This window comes from Salvelinus alpinus, chromosome 8 (genome assembly GCF_045679555.1).
Source record: "Salvelinus alpinus chromosome 8, SLU_Salpinus.1, whole genome shotgun sequence".
NCBI lineage: Eukaryota > Metazoa > Chordata > Actinopteri > Salmoniformes > Salmonidae > Salvelinus > Salvelinus alpinus.
In genome coordinates this window covers 17,110,426-17,133,045 of record NC_092093.1, presented here as the reverse complement: position 1 = coordinate 17,133,045, position 22,620 = coordinate 17,110,426, and the positions used below count along the sequence as shown (strand labels likewise).

General features: G+C 42.3%; 1 protein-coding gene, 1 non-coding gene and 1 pseudogene across 2 annotated transcripts; 2 read left to right on the top strand and 1 right to left on the bottom strand.

The window, feature by feature from the left end:
- Nucleotides 1-938: 938 nt before the first annotated feature.
- LOC139582269 (integrator complex subunit 9-like) lies at nucleotides 939-10,823 on the top strand (annotated as a pseudogene).
- Nucleotides 10,824-14,949: 4,126 nt separating this feature from the next.
- glrx5 (glutaredoxin 5 homolog (S. cerevisiae)) lies at nucleotides 14,950-17,120 on the bottom strand. The gene is made up of 2 exons (XM_071412806.1): nucleotides 16,662-17,120; nucleotides 14,950-16,078 (listed from the first exon to the last, which is right to left on the bottom strand). The coding sequence occupies exons 1-2, from the start codon at nucleotides 16,960-16,962 to the stop codon at nucleotides 15,906-15,908; spliced, it is 474 nt and encodes a 157-aa protein (XP_071268907.1). The 5' UTR covers nucleotides 16,963-17,120; the 3' UTR covers nucleotides 14,950-15,905.
- Nucleotides 17,121-20,650: 3,530 nt separating this feature from the next.
- On the top strand, nucleotides 20,651-20,935 carry LOC139583884 (small Cajal body-specific RNA 13). Its single transcript, XR_011676643.1, has one exon. It is a non-coding gene; the product is annotated as a small Cajal body-specific RNA 13 (non-coding RNA).
- Nucleotides 20,936-22,620: the final 1,685 nt, after the last annotated feature.

The window sequence follows — 22,620 nt, the reverse complement described above, 5'->3', positions numbered from 1 at the left end:
ACCACTCCTTCAGTAAAGTAAGGATTACAATGGGAATAGCTTTCATTAAAATGTCATATTCCTTACACAACTTAACGTTTTTCTGGCTAATAATTCATTGTATGGCGTATACCTTTGACATGCCATGAACTCTTTCATGCAAGAACACTTGTAGGGGGCTGTAAATTTAACAATTGATGTCATGAAGTTTTCAACAAAGTGGTAATCCCATAGATCCAACTGCAACGTTTCCCAACCCTGCTCCTCCAGTACCCCAACAGTACACATTTTTATTGTAACCCTGGACAAGCACACCTGATTGAACTTGTCAACTAATCATCAAGCCCTCAATGAGCTGAATGAGGCGTGTTTGTCCAGGGCTACAACCAAAATGCCTACTATTGGGGGTACTGGAGGACCAGGGTTGGGAAACGCTGAGTTAGAGAACTCATCTTTATATCTGTGCCATTATAACGTCTGTGACAGCATGGGCAGCGTCATTGAGGCTACAACCCGTAGAAATCCCCACCCAGTTGACTACTTTGACTACTTTAAATGCATGGTGGAAGCCCTCAATTGTGCTGACTATGGTAAAATTAAGCAATAATGCACGAGGGGGTGTGGTCTATAGCCACGGCTAAGGGCTGTTCTTATGTACAACGCAATGCGGAGTGCCTGGATACAGCCCTTAGACGTGGGATATTGGCAATATATCACAAACCCCAGAGGTGCCTTATTGCTATTATAAACTGGTTACCAAGTAATTAGAGCAGTAAAAAGCATTGTTTTGTCATAATCATGGTATACGGTCTGATATACCACGGCTGTCAGCCAATCAGCATTCAGGGCTCGAACCACCCAGTTTATAACTGCCTTTTGGCCACTAGAGGCCTCTATCACTATATGTGGGTAGTCCAGAATTAAGACCAAAGACAGTACAGTAAGAAGACATGCAGAAACATTCGAGTCTAACGGTCGTCTCGCGCCGAACTGCGCATGCACAGACCTTCAAATCAAAGGCACTCCTTCGATATTAAGTTGTTTTTTACTCAAATGAAAACAACGGAGTTTGTATTTTTCACGAGATTGGAGTAATAACATGTTGACCTACTTAATACCTTGGTTAGAATCTAGGTTGTGCATATAGATTTCGAGAAAATTATCAACCAAGGAATAATTTTTTACTTCTCTCGTTGACTTCTAAAACCTCAAACCCCGGTCTGGTCTGCTTGGCTTGTTTTGCAAGTTGTTCCAGAAGCCTCGCGTTATTGTGCCTCTGAGTTTAGAAACTCCGTTGTAAACTCGACGTTTGTGTCCACAATGCTGACACCCTGAAGATTAACTTGATTTGTCATTATACTCGATAAATATGAAATTAATGAGTTGATATAACACGGGGAGGGGAGAATTTACACCATAACTGATACGCAATTTTTTTGGTATGCTAAGTAATGTAGTTGATATGGCAAACGTTACTTGGCTAGGCTAGCCAACTAACGTTACAGTAGTTTTTTTGTATCGTTTGTTGTTAGCTAGCTAGCGTGGTAGCCATGGCTATCATACATTTGCAAGTTTTTGAACACTGACAAGCCAGCAACCAATCATTGACAAGACAGTATCGCAGCGTTTTATTATGTTGCATTTGCTATGCAAGTTGCTATTGTTGTTTTAGCTAACTTGTTATCATGCCTGTTGAGAGATGACATGTTTAGCATCTCTTCCTTTCAGTACTGTCTGTCAGGTCACCCCACACTGCCTTGCAATGTCCTAAAATTAAAATCCACCACAATCATGTTGGACTGTGGACTGGACACCACATCTGTGCTACAGTTTCTACCACTGCCTCTGGTACACAGGTGAGACAGAAGTGATGTACAGCTAGCTGCCTTCTTGTTAACATCGGCCACACAGCAGTATGCATCGGGGTTATACCTCCTTTATACAGTATGTCTTCCTTAGGTTGACGTTGCAAAGACATTTACTGTGAATAGACATATTTGCCCCAACAAGTGCCATGCCATGATGATGAGAGTACCCTGTATATTTTCCAGCCCAAGGCTTTCCAAACTCCCAGGATGAGTGTTTAAAGACAGCACGATTAACCTTGAGAAGGTATGAGGTCACATTTTGTTTGTCTATTGTGGATTTATTCATGAATTGAGTATACCAACATTCCTGCACACGTCTACCTTCAGGAGCTGAAGGAGTGTGCAGGGCGCGTCTTTGTGGACTCACAGCCAGAGTTCTGTCTCCCTGAGGTAATGTATACCTGGATATAATTCCAACCATCAACCTGTACATTAAATTAACCTGGGCACTAGAAGCCACTGTGGATAACATCGTCTGATAATGTGGTGATATATTAGTCTTGCTTTTCGCATCCTTGTCCATCCTCCTCACTCAGAAAGAGCTGCTGGACCTGTCCACCATAGACATCATCCTGATCTCCAACTACCACTGTATGATGGCCCTGCCTTACATCACGGAGCACACAGGCTTCACTGGGACTGTGTATGCCACAGAGCCAATTCTGCAGATCGGCAGGTAGAGAGGGTGACTTGATGTGACTAGAATCATCTGCGACATTCTAGAATCACCAGAATTGGCAACATTCCAGAAAAATGCAATTGACATTTTAAAAACACATTCTAGAATCACTTGGATTAGCATCATTGCAGGAAAATGTAATGATTCAAGAATGTGATTCTAGCAATTCAGATTCTAAAATCATTAGAATGTCAACATTCCAGAAAAAATTACAAGGGGATCTTAGAAGCGATTGAATAAGCCTAAGAACTGTTCTGGTTAGCATCCGACTGATTCTATCTATCTGCCCTTAGACTTCTGATGGAGGAACTGGTGAACTTCATGGAGAGAGTTCCCAAGTCCCAGTCTGCCACCTGCTGGAAGAATAAGGAAATCCAAAGGTGACCTGCCAGACCAACGCCCTGCACAAATTAGTTTAGGATATGTATTAGTTTAGGATTTGTCAGCTTATGTTATACTTGTAATTCACAAACTGAGAGCACGCTATTTTCATGAGAAAAAAAACAAACAGACATTAATTTAATTTTAGGCTGCTTCCCAGCCCGCTGAAGGATGCTGTAGAAGTGTCGACTTGGAAGAGATGCTACAGTATTCAGGATGTCAACTCTGCTCTCAGCAAGGTGCAACTCGTGGGCTACTCGCAGAAAGTGGTAAGAAGTCTGTCTTGTGCACTATAATTCAAACACACATACGCATTAATTCACCTAATGACTGAAGCTAACGTGTGTCTTCTATAATTTCTCTCTCCAGGAGCTGTTTGGTGCCGTGCAGGTCAAACCACTGAGCTCTGGCTACTCATTGGGTAGCTCTAACTGGATCATCCAATCACATTATGAGAAGGTTTCCTATGTCTCTGGCTCCTCACCACACATCCACAGCCCATGGATCAGAGCGCCCTGAAGAACAGTGATGTTTTTATTCTGACTGACCTCACACAGATGTCAACCACCAACCCAGATGGCATGCTAGGGGACTTCTGCAGTAACCTAGGTATGTGGTGTCCTGGTCCCAAGTCTGTTTGTGCGGTCTTGCCAACTCCTATAGTCATTGGCTATATGTTCATAGCTCCATCAATAGTACAATTACCTAATCTTTGGAATCTTGCATAGTACCCATAAAAACACAGTGCATTCAAATTTGAATTCATATGTAAGATAGAAGTGGAGACTAAAAACGTATAGAAACAGGTTTGAAATGTATAGAAATGGAATGTTTTTAGACAGGTACACATGAAACGAATTACAGGTTGACATATGGCGTTGTGTCTGACCAAACAGTCTGTTGTGCTAGTAGCCATGACGATCCGTGCAGGAGGGCAACGTGCTGGTGCCATGCTATTCCTCAGGGGTGATCTATGATCTCTTGGAGTGTCTTTACCAGTTCATAGAGAACGCCAACCTGGGCTACACCCCCTTCTACTTTATCTCGCCTGTGGCCAACAGCTCTCTAGAGTTCTCACAGATTTTTGCAGAGTGGTGAGTTAGAGAGCCATAGAATTAAAATGATTCTATTTCTATGACCTGTGATTTTTGAGCCATCTGTGGATTTGACTACTCCTATCTCAAACAGGTCTCTTGTAAAATAGATTTTTTAATCTCACTAGCTTGGTTTCGATCCAATTGGTGACAGATTTTCATGCGAATATTAAAAGATCCACATAAAGAAAAAATGCTAATTTCCCCACCAGTGGCGTTTCCACCAAACAGACTTGTTGCCGGATAACAATTAGTGCGCGATGACATAGTGCATGACATAGTGCACACACAATGTACTTTATGCTGAAGTTTTCGTGTACTAAATAAAAGTAAACTCTACCGATAGTTTTTGTCAACTGTTGCATTAAATAGCAAATGTGCCTTTCTCTGGTCTTGGTATGTGCACTCTAGCCAACAGCTGGCAGATACAGTGCAGGTAGGTTAGTCTACATGATGACATTATTATGGAGAAGAAACAGAATATTTTTACTTGTGAAACAGCAGTCAAGCATCGATCATCATGTCACAAGAATCAGACCCTCGATATTTATTGGAAAGGAGCATCAAGATCACCGTACAGTACACTTCACCACCCTGTGAAGTTCATCATAACTTATTTCATCTGTACCTTAATATACTGCATGGTTTCCCGAGTCCTAGTGGGAGGACCACACACCAAGTTTACGTCGATATGATAGTTCAATAAATCAATATTTGATAAAATAATTTCCACCGCCATTTCTCGTATACATTATACTGATACAAAAAAGATCCCACCATTTCAAATTAACAAATTATCTGTCGGCAATTATAAAATTGTACCGAGACTTCCTGTTTCCATCACAGCTGTCGTGATTTTTTATTTTTTATATGGAATGACTTTACTCATAAAAACTGGGTGAAAACAGGGTTAATGAGACTAACCTACAGTGTCCTCCTTAATTATTGAGACAGCATTTTTTTCTTCTTTTGTACTCCAAAAGTTAAAATCAAATAATAATGATAATGAAGTTAAAGTGCAGAATGTCTACTTTAATTTGAAACGTTTAGAAATACCAGCAGTTTTTGTATATATCCCCCCCCTCAATTTATGGGGCCAAAATGATTGGGACAAATTAATTTATGTGTATTAAAGTAGTAAAAAGTTTAGTATTTGGTCCCATATTCATGTCATTTAATGACTACATCAAGCTTGTAACTAAATGAATGGTAAATAATATATTGTGTCATTTTGGAGTAACTTTTATTGTAAATAGAATGTTTCTAAACACTTCTACATTAATGTGGATGCTACCATGATTACCAATAATTCTGAATGAATCGTGGATAATTATGAGTGAGAAAGTTAGACGGAAAAATATCATGCCCCCTAGATATGCTAACCACTCACCATTACAATAACTGGGAAGGTTAGCATTTTTGGAGGGGATATAACCACAATGTCTTGCTCCCAGACAAACTTAACTTCTTTGCTCGCTTTGAGGACAATACAGTGCCACCGACACGGCCCGCTACCGAAACCTGCGGGCTCTCCTTCACTGCAGCCAACGTGAGTAAAACATTTAAACGTGTTAACCCTTGCAAGGCTGCCGGCCCAGACGGCATCCCTAGCCGCGTCCTCAGAGCATGCGCAGACTGGCTGGTGTGTTTAAGGACATATTCAATCAATCCTTATCCCAGTCTGCTGTTCCCACATGCTTCAAGAGTGCCACCATTGTTCCTGTTCCCAAGAAAGCTACGGTAACTGAGCTAAATGACTATCGTCCCGTAGCACTCACTTCCGTCATCATGAAGTGCTTTGAGAGACTAGTCAAGGACCATATCATCTCCACCCTACCTAACACCCTAGACCCACTCCAATTTGCTTATCGCCCCAATAGGTCCACAGACAACGCAATCACACTGCACACTGCCCTAACCCATCTGGACAAGAGGAATATCTATGTAAGAATGCTGTTCATCGACTACAGCTCAGCATTTAACACCATAGTACCCTCCAAACTCGTTATTAAGCTCGAGACCCTGGGTCTCGACCCCGCCCTGTGCAACTGGGTCCTGGACTTCCTGACGGGCCGCCCCCAGGTGGTGAGGGTAGGAAACATCTCCACCCCGGGGCCCCACAAGGGTGCGTTCTCAGCCCTCTCCTGTACTCCCTGTTCACCCATGACTGTGTGGCCATGCACGCCCCCAACTCAATCATCAAGTTTGCAGACGACACTACAGTGGTAGGCTTGATTACCAACAATGTCGAGACGGCCTACAGGGAGGAGGTGAGGGCCCTCGGTGTGTGGTGTCAGGAAAATAACCTCACACTCAATGTCAACAAAACAAAGGAGATGATTGTGGACTTCAGGAAACAGCAGAGGGAGCAGCCACCTATCCACATCGACGGGACAGTAGTGGAGAAGGTGGAAAGTTTTAAGTTCCTCGGTGTACACATCACGGACAAACTGAAATGGTCCACCCACACAGACAGCGTGGTGAAGAAGGCGCAGCAGCGCCTCTTCAACCTCAGGAGGCTGGAGAAATTTGGCTTGTCACCAAAAACACCCACAAACTTTTACAGATGCACAATCGAGAGCCTCCTGTCGGGCTGTATCACCGCCTGGTAAGGCAACTGCTCCGCCCTCAACCATAAGGTTCTCCACAGTGTGGTGATGTCTGCACAACGCATCACCGGGGGCAAACTACCTGCCCTCCAGGACACCTACACCACCCAATGTCACAGGAAGGCCAAAAAGATCATCAACCACCCGAGCCACTGCCTGTTCACCCCGCTATCATCCAGAAGGTGATGTTAGTACAGGTGCATCAAAGCTGGGACTGAGAGACAGAAGCTGTTTCAATCTTAAGGCCATCAGACTGTTAAACAGCCACCGCTAACATTGAGTGGCTGCTGCCAACATACTGACTCAAATCTCTAGCCACTTTAATAATTAAAAATTGGATGTAATAAATGTATCACTAGCCACTTTAAACAATGCCACTGTATATAATGTTTACATACCCTACATTACTCATCTCATATGTATATTCTGTACTCTATACCATCTACTGCATCTTGCCTATGCCGTTCGGCCATCGCTTATCCATATATTTTTATGTCCATATTCTTATTCATTCCTTTACACTTGTGTGTATAAGGTAGTTGTTGTGAAATTGTTAGATTACTTGTTAGATATTACTACATGGTCGGAACTAGAAGCACAAGCATTTTGCTACACTCGCATTAACATCTGCTAACCATGTGTATGTGACAAATAAAATTTGATTTGATATGTGTCTTACGTTTCCTTTCTGGACAATTGACTTATCACTGCATACTCTCACACACACAACCCCTACGCACATCTGCAGCATATGCTCCATATTCTATTCTTATTTACAATAAGAGACTCCAAAATGACACAACATTTATTTACCATTAGAAACAGGGAACAAATACATTTTACTACTTCAACAGACATAAGTTAATTTGTCCCAAAACTTTTGGTCCCCTGAAATGGGTGGACTATGTACAGAAAGTGCTGTAATGTCTACACGGTTCACCTGATATGTATAAAAATACCCTCAAATTAAAGTTCCCAGGCTGCATTTTAACCTCATATTCATCGTTTCAAATTCAAACTTTTGGAGTATAGAGCCAAAAGAAGACTTCGCTGTCCCAATAATTACAGTGGGCTCTGTGCATAAATGGGTTAGATTAAAACTTACTGTTGGTAGCAGACCTGCCGCTGGCCTGTGGAGATGTGACACCCAGTCTTTTCCCCTTTTCCTTATCTTCCGGAAGGCTTTGTCACAATAAGCAGTCTAAGGTCTACCTTCCAGAACCTCCTTTCCCTCACGCTGAGGTAAGGCTGCTGGTCTTTAAATTGATTTGTTTTAAAGAGAGTTGCTGCCAATTGAAATTACATTGCACCATATTTTACAGTTTTATCTTTAATTTACTAAATCTATCATAATTTTGGACACTGTTCATTTGATAATTTAGCTATAGTTGTATGTTGGCCTATCTCAGACACTTGTCTGTCTTTCTGTCTATGTATCTCTGTTGATCCAGACCAACAAGTTGAAGCACTACCCTAGTATCCATGGCAACTTCAGTAGTGAGTTCCGGCAGCCGTGTGTGGTGTTCACCGGGCACCCGTCTCTTCGCTTCGGGGACGTGGTGCACTTTATGGAACTGTGGGGCAAATCCAGCCTCAACACTATCATCTTCACTGGTGAGCACAACTGTACCAGAACATGGCAAGTTTACCAACCGTGGTAGCCTGTCCCTAATCTCAGAACCCAAAACCAAATCCTGCGCTAGCTAGTCTGTCACAAGAGACTTGACCTGTCATTAAAACTTTGTTCCATTGTTCGAATACCATTAGACTATATAAAACAGAAGGTTAGATCCCATGGTTCCAAATATGTGGTCTACTGAACTATGAATGTTTTTTTTTTTTTTTTAATGGTTCTATCTTACTCCCACAGAACCAGACTTCTCCTACCTGGATGCGTTAGCCCCGTACCAGCCACTGGCCATGAAGTGTGTGTACTGTCCCATCGATACGCGCCTCAACTTCCACCAGGTCTCCAAGCTGGTCAAGGAGGTCCAGGTACTCAATACACACCTGGAACTTTTATAAGGAAGGCACTGCTATTATACATGTACAGTTCATTCAGAAAGTTATCACACCCCCTGACTTTTTCCACATTTTGTTGTTACAGCCTGAATTTCAAATATATAACATTTAGATTGTGTCACTGATCTACACACAATACCCCATAATGCCAAAGTGGAATTATGTTTTAGGCTTGCCATAACAAATGTATAAAAATTGATAGGCTGAAATGTCTTGAGCTAATAAGTATTCAACCCATTTGTTTTGGCAAGCATAAATAACTTCAGGAGTAAACATTTGCTGAACAAGTCAGATAATAAGTTGCATGGACTAACTCTGTGTGCAATAATGGTGTTTAAAATGACTAACCCATCTCTGTACCCCACACATACAATTATCTGTAAGGTCCCTCAGTCCAGCAGTGAATTTCAAGCATATATTCAACGACAAAGACCAGGGAGGTTTTCCAATGCCTCGTAAAGAAGGGCACCTTTTAGTAAATGGGTAAAAAAAAAAAAAGCAAACATTGAATATCCCTTTGAGCATTGTGAAGTTATCACATACACTTTGGTCACTTCAAAGATACAGGCGTCCTTCCTAACTCAGTTGACAGAGAGGAAGCAAAACGCTCAGGAATTTCACCATGAGACTAATGGTGATTTAAAACAGGTTAATGGCTTTGATAGGAGAACTGAGGATGGATCAACAACCTTGTAGTTATTCCACAGTACTAACCTAAACGGAGTGAAAAGAAGGAAACCTGTACAGAATAAAAATATTACAAAACATGCATCCTATTTGCAATAAGGCACTAAAGTAATACTGCAAAAAATGTGGCAAAGAAATTAACTTTTTGTCCTGAATACAAAGCATAATGTTTGGCGCAAATACAACTCATCACTGAGTACCACTCTCCATATTTTCAAGCGGGGTGGTGGCTGCATCATGTTATGGGTATGCTTGTTGTCTGCAAGGACTAGGGAGTAAAAAAAAAAAAAAAGGAATAGAGGAAAACCAAGTCAGAGAGGAAAACATGGTTCAGTTTGCTTTCCAACAGACACTGGGAGATAAATCCACCATTCAGCAGGACAATATTTTATTAAATTCTATTAAACCATTATTTAATTAGGCAAGTCCAAACAGTCTCTAAACCCCTACCTGTCGTCCCTCTGCAGCTGGCCAAATCCCTAGTGCCCTCTGAGATCAAACCTGGCATCTCCGTGGCAACCGTGTCCGCAGTTCTGCAGTCCAAGGATAACAAGCATACGCTACAGGTCAGTGTGTGAGAGTATGCCGTGTTGAATAAGGAAATGTCAGACACACACACCACTAACTATCTTGTCTGTGTGATACCAGCTGGTTCCGAAGCCCCCTCCGCTGCCCCCCAATAAAAAGAGGAAGCGTGTAGTGGAGGAGCCCCCAGAGGTGCTGGCACCCAAACCCCTGCTCAGTGGAGCTGTACCCCTGGAAACCTTCCTAGCCATGTTACATAAGGTGAGAGTGACACCTTCAAAGCGCTGGACACTGATTGGCGTCAGCATTTCTGAAGAGATGGGGTTGATGTCAACAATATGGCGATAGCTCTCCTTCCAAGCTTCCAATTGGCTTAGGAGAGATTCGGCCTTACAATTCAGTCTTTTCACATATGCAAACATGTAGTTAGGCTTACGGTTAATTATTTTGGGACTTAGCATCAATGTGTCCTGTTCCCTGCCAGCACGGCATCACAGAAGTGAAGGTGGAGGAGACTGCAGAGGGCCACATTCTGCACCTGCAGGCTGAGGACACTGATCCAGCTGGAGGAGGACGGGACTCACATCGTGTGTGACAACAAAGAGCCACTCCGCACGGCTCTCAGGGATCTGGTGCTGCGCTTCCTTATGAACCTTAACCTCCTAACTCTGACCTCAATGCCACCGCTTACATTCCTCCATGTGCGTGTTTGAGATTGACTACATTAGTCAGCAACTACAGAATGAATGTTCTACAAATCTGGCTCGCATCCTGAATGACTACTTTTTATGATTGACCACAGTTCAGTTAGCTGATTTACCAATCTCAAACACTTACTTTCCCAATCGTTGGAAGTGGCTTTCTCTACTCCTCTCATTTGTACAGCTAGTGATGTCATTTTTGTTTTGTCTTGTATGTAGATAGTGCTTTTTGTAATACCAATGTGTAAAATAGTATTTTGTAATAAACTACGTTTAGGAAAAAAGTGAGTCACTTATCAATTTGAGAGAAGAAAATGTTCATTCCCAATATTCAAATCCTTTCTGAAGAGTCCTGTATTCAGTAGAAAATGTACACTGTTCATTCTAGTCCAGAGGAGGCTGGTGGGAGGAGTTGTAGGACAGGCTCATTGTCTTGACTGGAATCTAATGCAACAAAGTCAAATGTTTCCATGCGTTTGGTACAAGTCCAATGATTACATTCCAGCCATTATAATGACCCTGTCCTATAGCTGACCCTGTCCCACCAGCCTGTTCTAGCCTCTCCAGGGAAAATCAACAAAAGGTGAGAAGGTGATTGTTTATTCCACCAAGGAGTAAGTGACAATGCTTTACATCCTGTGGCGTTCTGCATTAGCATCGAATAGCCCCCGTGATATGCAACTTTTCAGGGAAGTTAGGAACAAATATACACAGGCAGTTAGGAAAGCAAAGGCTAGCTTTTTCAAACAGAAATTTGTAGCACAAACTCCCAAAGGTTCTGGGACACTAAAGTCCATGGAAAATAAGAGCACCTCCTAGCAGCTGCCCACTGCACTGAGGCTAGGAAACACTGTTACCACCAATAAATCCACGATAATTTAGAATTTCAATAAGCATTTTCCTACGGCTGGCCATGCTTTCCACCTGGCCACCCCTACCCTGGTCAACAGCCCTACACCCCCCACAGCAACTTGCCCAAGCCTCCCCCATTTCTCCTTCACCCAAATCCAGATAGCTGATGTTCTGAAAGAGCTGCCAAATCTGGACCCCTACAAATCAGCCGGGCTAGAACATCTGGACCCTCTCTTTCTAAAATTATCAGCCGAAATTGTTGCAACCCCTATTACTAGCCTGTTCAACCTCTCTTTCGTATCGTCTGAGATCCCGAAGATTGGAAAGCTGCCATGGTCATCCCCATCTTCAAAGGGGGAGACAATCTAGACCCAAATTGCTACAGACCTACAGTGGGGAGAACAAGTATTTGATACACTGCCGATTTTGCAGGTTTTTCTACTTACAAAGCATGTAGAGGTCTGTAATTTTTTTATCATAGGTACACTTCAACTGTGAGAGATGGAATCTAAAACAAAAATCCAGACAATCACATTGTATGATTTTTAAGTAATTCATTTGCATTTTATTGCATGACATAAGTATTTGATCACCTACCAACCAGTAAGAATTCCGGCTCTCACAGACCTGTTAGTTTTTCTTTAAGAAGCCCTCCTGTTCTCCACTCATTACCTGTATTAACTGCACCTGTTTGAACTCGTTACCTGTATAAAAGACACCTGTCCACACACTCAATCAAACAGACTCCAACCTCTCCACAATGGCCAAGACCAGAGAGCTGTGTAAGGACATCAGGGATAAAATGGTAGACCTGCACAAGGCTGGGATGGGCTACAGGACAATAGGCAAGCAGCTTGGTGAGAAGGCAACAACTGTTGGCGCAATTATTAGGAAATGGAAGAAGTCCAAGATGATGGTCAATCACCCTCGGTCTGGGGCTCCATGCAAGATCTCACCTCGTGGGGCATCAATGATCATGAGGAAGGTGAGGGATCAGCCCAGAACTACACGGCAGGACCTGGTCAATGACCTGAAGAGAGCTGGGACCACAGGCTCAAAGAAAACCATTAGTAACACACTATGCCGTGATGGATTAAAATCCTGCAGCGCACGCAAGGTCCCCCTGCTCAAGCCAGCGCATGTCCAGGCCCGTCTGAAGTTTGCCAATGACCATCTGGATGATCCAGAGGAGGAATGGGAGAAGGTCATGTGGTCTGATGAGACAAAAATAGAGCTTTTTGGTCTAAACTCCACTCGCCATGTTTGGAGGAAGAAGAAGGATGAGTACAACCCCAAGAACACCATCCCAACCGTGAAGCATGGAGGTGGAAACATCATTCTTTGGGGATGCTTTTCTGTAAAGGGGACAGGACGACTGCACCGTATTGAGGGGAGGATGGATGGGGCCATGTATCGTGAGATCTTGGCCAACAACCTCCTTCCCTCAGTAAGAGCATTGAAGATGGGTCGTGGCTGGGTCTTCCAGCATGACAATGACCCGAAACACACAGCCAGGGCAACTAAGGAGTGGCTCCGTAAGAAGCATCTCAAGGTCCTGGAGTGGCCTAGCCAGTCTCCAGACCTGAACCCAATAGAAAATCTTTGGAGGGAGCTGAAAGTCCATTTGCCCTGCAACAGCCCCGAAACCTGAAGGATCTGGAGAAGGTCTGTATGGAGGAGTGGGCCAAAATCCCTGCTGCAGTGTGTGCAAACCTGGTCAAGAACTACAGGAAACGTATGATCTCTTTAATTGCAAAGAAACGTTTCTGTACCAAATATTAAGTTCTGCTTTTCTGATGTATCAAATACTTATGTCATGCAATAAAATGCAAATTAATTACTTAAAAATCATACAATGTGATTTTCTGGATTTTTGTTTTAGATTCCGTCTCTCACAGTTGAAGTGTACCTATGATAAGAATTACAGACCTCTATATGCTTTGTAAGTAGGAAAACCTGCAAAATCGGCAGTGTATCAAATACTTGTTCTCCCCTCTGTATATCTATCCTACCCTGTCTTTCTAAGGTCTTCGAAAGCCAAGTAAACAAACAGATCACCGACCATTTCGAATCCCACCATTCCTTCTCCGTTATGCAATCTGGTTTCCGAGCAGGTCATGGGTGCACCTCAGCCACGCTCAAGGTCCTAAACAATATCATATCCTCCATCGATAAGAGACAATACTGTGCAGCTGTATTCATAGACCTGGCCAAGGCTTTCAACTCTGTCATTAGTATCCAGCATCACTACTCTGGACGGTTCTGATTTAGAATGTGGACATTTACAAATACCTAGGTGTCTGGTTAGACTGTAAACTCTCCTTCCAGACTCACATTAAGCATCTCCAATCCAAAATGAAATCTAGAAACGGCTATCTATTTCGCAACAAAGCATCCTTCACTGATGCTGCCAAACATCCCCTCGTAAAACTGACTATCCAACCGATCCTTAACTTCGGCAGTGTCCTTTACAAAATAGCCTCCAATAGTCTACTCAGCAAATTGAATGCAGTCTATCACAGTGCCATCCGTTTTGTCACCAAAGCCCCATATACTACCCACCACTGCGACCTGTATGCTCTCGCTTCATATTCGTCGCCAAACCCACTGGCTCCAGATGATATATAAGTATTTGCTAGGTAAAGCCCCGCCTTATCTCAGCTCACTGGTCACCATAGCAGCACCCACCCGTAGCACGCTCTCTAGCAAGTAGATTTCACTGGTCACCCCCAAAGCCAACACAAAAATCACTGAAGCTGGACTCATATCTCCCGCACTAACTTTGAGCACCAGCTGTCAGAGCAGCTCACAGATCACTGCAACTGTACATAGCCCATCCAACTACCTCATCCCCATACTGTTATTTTTCTTCTCCTTTGCACCCCAGTATCTCTACTTGCACATCTATCACTCCAGTGTTTAATTGCTAAATTGCCTAACCTCCCTTATTTTACCTCATTTGCACACACTGTATATAGACTTTCCCCCCCTGCTGTGTTATTGACTATGTTTGTTAATTCCATGTGTAACTCTGTGTTGTTTGTGTCACACTGCTTTGCTTTATCTTGGTCAGGTCACAGTTGTAAATGAGAACTTCTCAACTAGCCTATCTGGTTAAGTAAAGGTGACATAAAAAGGACTCCTCTGACAAAAAAGCTGATTCAAAGAGGAAGTGTCAGCTTTCAAAACTCTTCCACGGTAGGATACAAGTATTCTCAATGAAAGGTGGCTATCGAGGAAGACACTTTTTGCCTACCAACTAATTGACACTCAACCACTTATCTTTTCAGTTCACGGCGAAAAGATGGACTTTTGCCCAAATGAGAAAACCCTCCTGAGAGAGCAGGTGGACAAAATAGGCCAAGTAAAGCTAGATCATTTTCCAGGCAGTGCACAATGACCCCTAAAGCAACAACCAGCTCCAACAAAATGAGCATCAATAGTTACAAGGGCACTAGACTGCTGCACATACACACAACTACAAAATACTTTCCTCACACTGAGAAAAGAGTGCAACATACTCACCATCTAGAATTTCCAGAACACTGACCATTTGTGTGGGAAAATATTTAATTGAGTTTACATGCACCTAAAATACATGTAATAATATTTCAATGTACAATATCTTAAATATACAGTGTACTACATGAGCATTAGATAACACAAATGTATGTATGCAGCAGATGGAAATGTTGATGTACTGATTGTCAGGAAGTCTAGTAGTCCTGTTTGAATATTGTTTTAATGTGTACTCTCCCTTCCTCCACATGAGACTATTGACTTGACAAAAGCAAGCTTCATCACATTACTTCTCGCTATATAATTAAACTGGATCAGTGATCATATTGAGGAAGAAAGGAAAGATGTGGATGGTTGCATTTGAGCGGCTCTAAATGCTTTAGCGAGATAACGTTTGTGGAATAATGCAGTCAAACAGTAAACGTATACAGGCAGTACGTTTTGAAGGGATCCCCTGGCTGGTTTGATATCTCATATCCTAGTCACCTGAGGGCAGTTTGGTCTTCTGCAGGTTCTATTGTATTACACACCTTCTTATAGGACTTGTGGAAGGGACAACATTTCATACGCCCAATCCCAAATCAACCCTTAGCCCCCAGGCTCTTTTGTAGATCTGAAATAAATGGTTATGTACAGAACAGTTTAGTCATTTAGCAGACGCTCTTGTCCAGAGCGACTTTCAGGAGCAATTAGGTCTAAGTGCCTTGCTCAATCAAGGGCTCATAGACAGATTTTTCACCTAGTTGGCTCAGGAATTTAAACAAGCAACCTTTTGGGTTACAACGCTCTTAACCACTAAGCTACCTGCACAAAATGCTTGTAGCTCCACCTTGCCAGTGTCTTCTGAAAACATTCACTATGTGGCTTAAAAAGGTACGCTTTCACGTACATATAACAAATCTTCTAAGATCTACACAAGTGCCTAGGGGGTTATGGGGCTAAGTCAACCACCAGCTTTCTCTAAACTGGAAAGCGACCGACTGGTTTGTCTACTTGGATTCTTTCTCAGCGTCCAGCAGCGCAGAGCGGATCCCCAGCTTCTGGAGCTCCTCTACCAAGTCTCCATTCTGGTGCATCTGTAGGAAGATGTCACAGCCGCCCACAAACTCTCCATTTAAGAATATCTGTGGGATCGTGGGCCAGTTGGAGAAGTCCTTCACTCCTGTGAGAGAGACAGAAAGAGTTAACATGTGTAACTATTAACAATATCCATACAACATTTTCATCATGGCCCAATTTCAGCAGTATGCTGGTGCTGTAAGATAACAATTCCCCAACTGACATTCCTTTGACGCACTTGTTGTGTTGCAAGTTAGCATGTCCTTATGTTCATAGACTGTTACACAACGTTGTCTCTACTAGTCCCATTGTATAGCAACAGCCACAGTAAAAATTAAGGGGACTACCTAGTAACATATTGCTATAACAAGCCTAATAAAATGTCAGTACATAAGTAGTATAATGTTTGACATGAACCACACCCTTTGTCCTTGCTGCAAACCACTGATCATTTTTTTTACTGTGAACCTAACTTAGTTAGCTAGATTTGAAAAGGAGCACAACTACTTTTGGACAGGTTGATGTACCATACATACATACATACATACATACATACATACAGCCAGCCACATATAGTTAATTTCTGTCATCTTAATGAAACTATTGTTACTAACTACAAGGTTAAAAACGATCGGGATAAAATGTAGGCTAGTATTTTGAAGTAAAAAGTAGCGAGCTGTACTGACCTTGTCTGAGATCCTGGTCATCCAACACGTTATATGCAGCATATTCATTCACACCATGCATCCTCAGTATCTGAACCACGGCATTACTGAAACCACACATTGGCTGGGCAGGCGTCCCCTTTATAAACACCACCACCTTGTCCTTCTTCACCATATCACCAAGGTCTTTCTGTAAGGCCGCAGAACACATAAGCCGGGCCGAGGACACCAACGATGCATGTTGTCCATCAACTTGCTTCGGTGGATAGACCGAAGAACTCAACCGAAGACAGCGAACTGTAGACCGAATTAGGTTGTTCATTGTCTTCGTTTGAAGGAAGTTATAAACAGACAGAGACACTTTCACACACTCGGGAGCAGTGTTACCAACTAATTTTCAGTGGAAGTTGCTAGAAGCAGGTCGATTTGTTGCTAAAAGTTGCTAAATGACGGGGTGACGTAATTGCGTGTGAAGTCATTACGCAAAAACGTAAAACATCGTCATTACGTAGAATACACAATAACGTTACTCAAATTGACTGGCCATCTCGGCGAAAAATATGATTTCACATTTGTTAGTTTAGATTTGTTTGTTTATTATCATGTGTTTATATTAATTTTACAAATAAAAATATCATTTTTTTTATGACCACATTTTTATTTTTAAACACAACACATTGAATTATTGAACAATTACACATTATTGAACAATTACATTTTATTTATTTTCTTTTTAACTAGTAAACCTACACATTCTGAACAATTATAGTTTTAAGCAGTGTATTGGTAGTTAGTTAACATGCTACCTAACTGATCAACGATTATAGGTACAGGCTAATAACAAGGTATATATGCTATCTTATTGAACAAGCAACTTAACTCAAATAATGATGTATGCGCTAGGCATCTCTCTCCAGGTTGTTGTGCTGCTTGGCTGGCTAGCTGCTCAATGGTTTCCTCCAGATATTGCCACTGTTCTCGCACACACTGCAGTGCACACTGCCACCATCAGCTGTGTGTCTCCGCCAGTTCCAGAAAGTCCACTCCTTGCATACGTACTGTAAATATGATGAATCATAGACTGGTCAGGAAATCCTCTTCATATTCACTGTCCAACTGCATTGTCACAGAGCTGGAACCAGCAGAAGAGGATGGAGTGGCCTTATAGCTGTATGCTGCTGTGGTGCCAAACTGCTGCAGAACTTCATTTGGTAGTTTATGCTGGTAACAGGTATCACCAGCCAGCTTCAGTCCATACCACACCAGGAGTATGGAGTTGAGAGTGTGCAGTGACATTCTATTTATTAACTTTGACTTGACCACACTCATTTGGCTGAACAGCCGTTCAACCTCCGCATTTGAGTGTGGCAAGGAGAGGGCAGCGAGTGCAGCTTTGCACAGTTCTTCAAAAGGATTTGACCCGGAAGAGTCCGTGTAGTTATTCACTTCACTCCAAAACTCGACTGTATTTTCAGTTGAGTCCCACCTAAACAGATGGATGTTTCTCCATTGGGAAACTATTTTATCAATTGTTTGGGGCTTATACCCCAGTAGCTCAGCTACTTTAATCATTTCAGTGGTGCCTTTATTGTGCTTTAGAGTTTCCTTAACACTGAACAAGGCCATGTTTCGCAAGGCTTCAAGGTTGTCTGGGAACCTTGCTTGCAGCTCCTTGCTTAAAGCAACAATGTAGTTGATGCACTGTCTCCGAATGACCTTTTTGTCCTCTGGCGCAAGACTGAATTGGTACACCGTGCTCTCGAAAAGGTACCGAAGGTATGGTGATGGACTGAGATGTCCATCAATGGCATCCTTCAGGACATCAATTTTTGCCATAGGGTTGACTACTCTGCTGCAAATTGATGTTAAGAGGTGTACCAGATTGTCCAAAAGCTTGACAGGATCTGTTTGCTCTCTCTCAAATGACTTCACTGCAACTTGTATATCGGACAGGATTGATTTCAAGAATGTCAGGTAGACATAGTTGGTTTTGTCCATGTACATGGCGTGGAGTACATCCGCCATGTAGCAACGCTCACTGGCCTTTGTCAACTCAAAGTGGAGCTTCAGTTCTTCCCACTGGCTCAATATACTAGTTACCGCAGGTTCAATCGATAGCCAACGTGTGGCACACACTTTGCTGATCAGCAGGAGTTTCTGGCCACAATTAATGGTGGCATACACTGCTTTGTACGCCTCGTGCCGTTCTGGGGAAATCAAAACCAGTTGTAGGTTTCCCTGATTAAGTACTCAACACTCATAGGGATAGTTTCTTTGGATGCTGCACAGACAGCCAATTGTAAAGACTGGCACACATAGCAGATGAGTACCAAATTTGGCAATGCACATTCTTCCTTTAAAATCTTGTGCACCCCGTTGTGCACCCCAGTCATCACGGACGCATTATCAGTGCCAATACCCTGAAGATTCTCTTTTTTAAGGCTACACTTCTCAAGAAACTCAACTACCGCCTTTGCTATTGATCTGGCATCGCCCCCCACCAATTCAACCAGCCCGAGAAATGTGGACACAATGGTTATTTTTTTAGCACTGAAATACTGAATCACCACACCCAAGTATTTCGAGACACTGACATCAGTGGACTCATCCAAAAAGAGACTGAACTTCTCATCCCCCACATCTGATGTTACCCTTTTGAGAAAATAAGGAGCCAGTACTCCCCTAATCTTTTCTGTGCACTTGGTTCGGTGCATTTGGAAGTTTGCTGCCACATAATCTGAAAAGGCAGCTTTGCAAGCCATACCTAAATGGTTGCTTGCTAGCAGCGAACAATGCTCTGCAGTGGCCATTGCCATAGTAGCTTCTGCGCTTTTGCAGTTATCCACTTTTTTAACCAACTGTGGTAATGTAGACTGCGTTGTGGGGTTGTATTGGTTTTGATTTATTTATATGCTTTGCTGTAGCCCAATGTTTTTCGATGTCATTCATTTTTGCAAGCATATCTGATTTGCAGTACGCACAGTATGCCCGACAATCATCCCCAATTACTGGCTTCAGCCACCCTTTAAATTCAGGTACAGACTCCCACTCTTTTCTGTACTTCTGTCTGTACAATTTTGATTGAGACATGTTAATTGATGTTGTAAGTTCTGTTCAAGATCAAACACTTGTGACCAACTATATTCATTGGGTTTGTCTTGTCGAACGCATACTACTGCTGCTGCAGTCATTTTTGTGTCATTTAGAGGGGAAATGTGTGCATTTTAGCATTTGAGTCACTTTTCAAAAGTTGCTAAAAGTTTCAAATACATTTTTTAAAGTAGCTAAATTGGTTGCTATGTGCTGTTTGAAAAAAAAAGTTGCCAGGGTACTCTGAAAAGTTGCTAAATCTAGCAACAAAATTGCTAAGTTTGCATCACTGCTCGGGAGCAGGGCAACACATTTATAGTTGAGACAAATATCAACCTCGATGTCATGTGACAAGATGGAAGCAACTAGATCTGAATGTTGATTGGACAGCATAAATTCCGGCACGCGTGTCATTCGTTCAAGTTAACACCAATTACGTAAGTTACACAATTGTGGGTGATGAAATAGCATGCCAAAATATTTACTTTGATAATAATAAATAGTCCTAGATAAAAAATATATATATATTTTAAAACAGAAACGTCAGACAATTTGTCTTTGTTAAAAATTTTAACATAACTTGTGAACATTAGCTTCCGGGTTTTGTGATGTCATTAGTGGCTTCCCACTTTTAGCGTAAAAAACAAACAAAAGAGTTGTTCATCCGACGATCAAAACGTGCAATCATTCATACAACACAGGTTTGTAACATATTATGAGTAGTGCTACTAATTGTATTGCAATGAAAACCGTGTGTTATATATTTAACAACACAGTTGATAAGAAGGTTTGGGGTTAGAAAGAAGTTGAGATTGTTTGTGTGTGAGTAGCTAGCTAACGTTAGCTAGTTAGCTGTGGCATGCTGGTCGAGTCCTGCAACATCCAAATGATACACAGTCGTCCTCTGTCATAGCTCATAATTTGTAACCTTGTGATACAGCCTCTTGCAAGGACAATTGCTTGTGGCGAAACACGGTTACATAAAGCAAAACAAGGAAGCTAAGGCGTGACTTCTGGAGGTTGAGGAGTTCTACGTGCGATGTTCCTTGGACAGATTGTCTTCAGAGAGCCCTGCTTTCCACGGCGATGACGGACCATCATGTACCCTCACCTTTCTTGAAGCAGGAAGAAAAAGCCTTGTGTGGTAACCAGCTATTGTTTGGAAGGGGAAGGTTTTCCTGTCGAACACTGGATTTGCCACATTCTCTAGTATCTATACCTGTAGAGCTGGGATTCAGTCTTTGGCTCTCAACAGCTGTTGGTTGTCCCTGTTTTTGAATTTAATTACCTTTGTCATACCTTTTTATAAACCCTGTTGTTTCTGTGTCTCTCTGAACAGGTATTGTAAAGCATGGCCGGTGTCACAGGGAAAGATCTGTCCTGTGTGTTGACATCTTCAGGGATCCCGTTATCCTCTTTTGTAGTCACAGAGTGTGTAAAGCATGTCTGTAGGAAAAATGGAGACATAAGGGACCTCGGGAATGACCAGTGTGTCGGAAAATATTTAAGAAATACAATCCACTCTGTAACCTGGTCGTAACGAACCTGTGCGACGCCTTTCTCCAGGAGAGGAGTCGGAGGGCTTCAGAGACTGCTGGGTCTGGGGTGTTCTGCAGTCTGCACAGGGAGGAGAAACTCATGCTTTTCTGTGTGGAGGGAAAACAGCTCATCTGTGTGGTATCAGTCCTTGTACCTACATAAAGATCACAACTTCTGCCTGACTGACGAAGCTGTACTTGATTGTAAGGAGACAGTCAACTTCACTGGAGCCACTAAAGAAGAAGCTGATGTCCTTTGATGAAGTGAAACAGACCTGCTATAAGTCGGCAGTGTATATTAAGATTGAAAGGATGAACAGAGAGATGTCATCACTTTCAGTTACAATCACAGCCATAGAGGAGGAGCTGAAAGCATCTCTTTCCTGCACACCTACAAGGTCACGGTGAAAATAACTGTGCAGACTACCAGACCCATAGTTGGACTCAGGATTAGAGGTCGACCGATTATGATTTTTGAACACCGATACCGATTATTGGAGGACCCAAAAAAGCCGATACCGATTAATCGACCGATTTTTCTTTATTTGTTTGTAATAATGACATTTACAACAATACTGAATGAACACTTATTTTAACTTAATATAATACATCAATAAAATCAATTTAGCCTCAAATAAATAATGAAACATGTTCAGTTTGGTTTAAATAATGCAAAAACAAAGTGTTGGAGAAGAAAGTACAAGTGCAATATGTGCCATGTAAAAAAGCTAACGTTTAAGTTCCTTGCTCAGAACATGAGAACATATGAAAGCTGGTGGTTCCTTTTAACATGAGTCTTCAATATTCCCAGGTAAGAAGTTTTAGGTTGTAGTTATTATAGGAATTACAGGACTATTTCTCTCTATACGATTTGTATTTCATATACCTTTGACTATTGGATGTTCTTATAGGCACTTTAGTATTGCCAGTGTAACAGTATAGCTTCCATCCCTCTCCTCGCCGCTACCTGGGCTCGAACCAGGAACACATCGACAACAGCCACCCTCGAAGCAGCGTTACCCATGCAGAGCAAGGGGAACAACTACTCCAAGTCTCAGAGCGAGTGACGTTTGAAACGCTATTAGTGCCCACCCCGCTAACTAGCTAGCCATTTCACATCGGTTACACCAGCCTAATCTCGGGAGTTGATAGGCTTGAAGTCATAAACAGCGCAATGCTTGAAGCATTGCGAAGAGCTGATGGCAAAACGCACGAAAGTGCTGTTTGAATGAATGCTTATGAGCCTGCTGGTGTCTACCATCGCTCAGTCAGACTGCTCTATCAAATCATAGACTTAATTATAACATAATAACACACATAAATACGAGCCTTAGGTCATTAATATGGTCGAA

Bases quoted from the DNA above. Each gene is read 5' to 3' on its own strand.
- glrx5 (XM_071412806.1), bottom strand. From the start codon at position 16,962: ATGAACAACCTAATTCGGTCTACAGTTCGCTGTCTTCGGTTGAGTTCT. The intron at 16,079-16,661 runs GTCAGTACAGCT...TCTCTCTCACAG, and splicing joins TGACCAGGATCTCAGACAAG to GAGTGAAGGACTTCTCCAAC.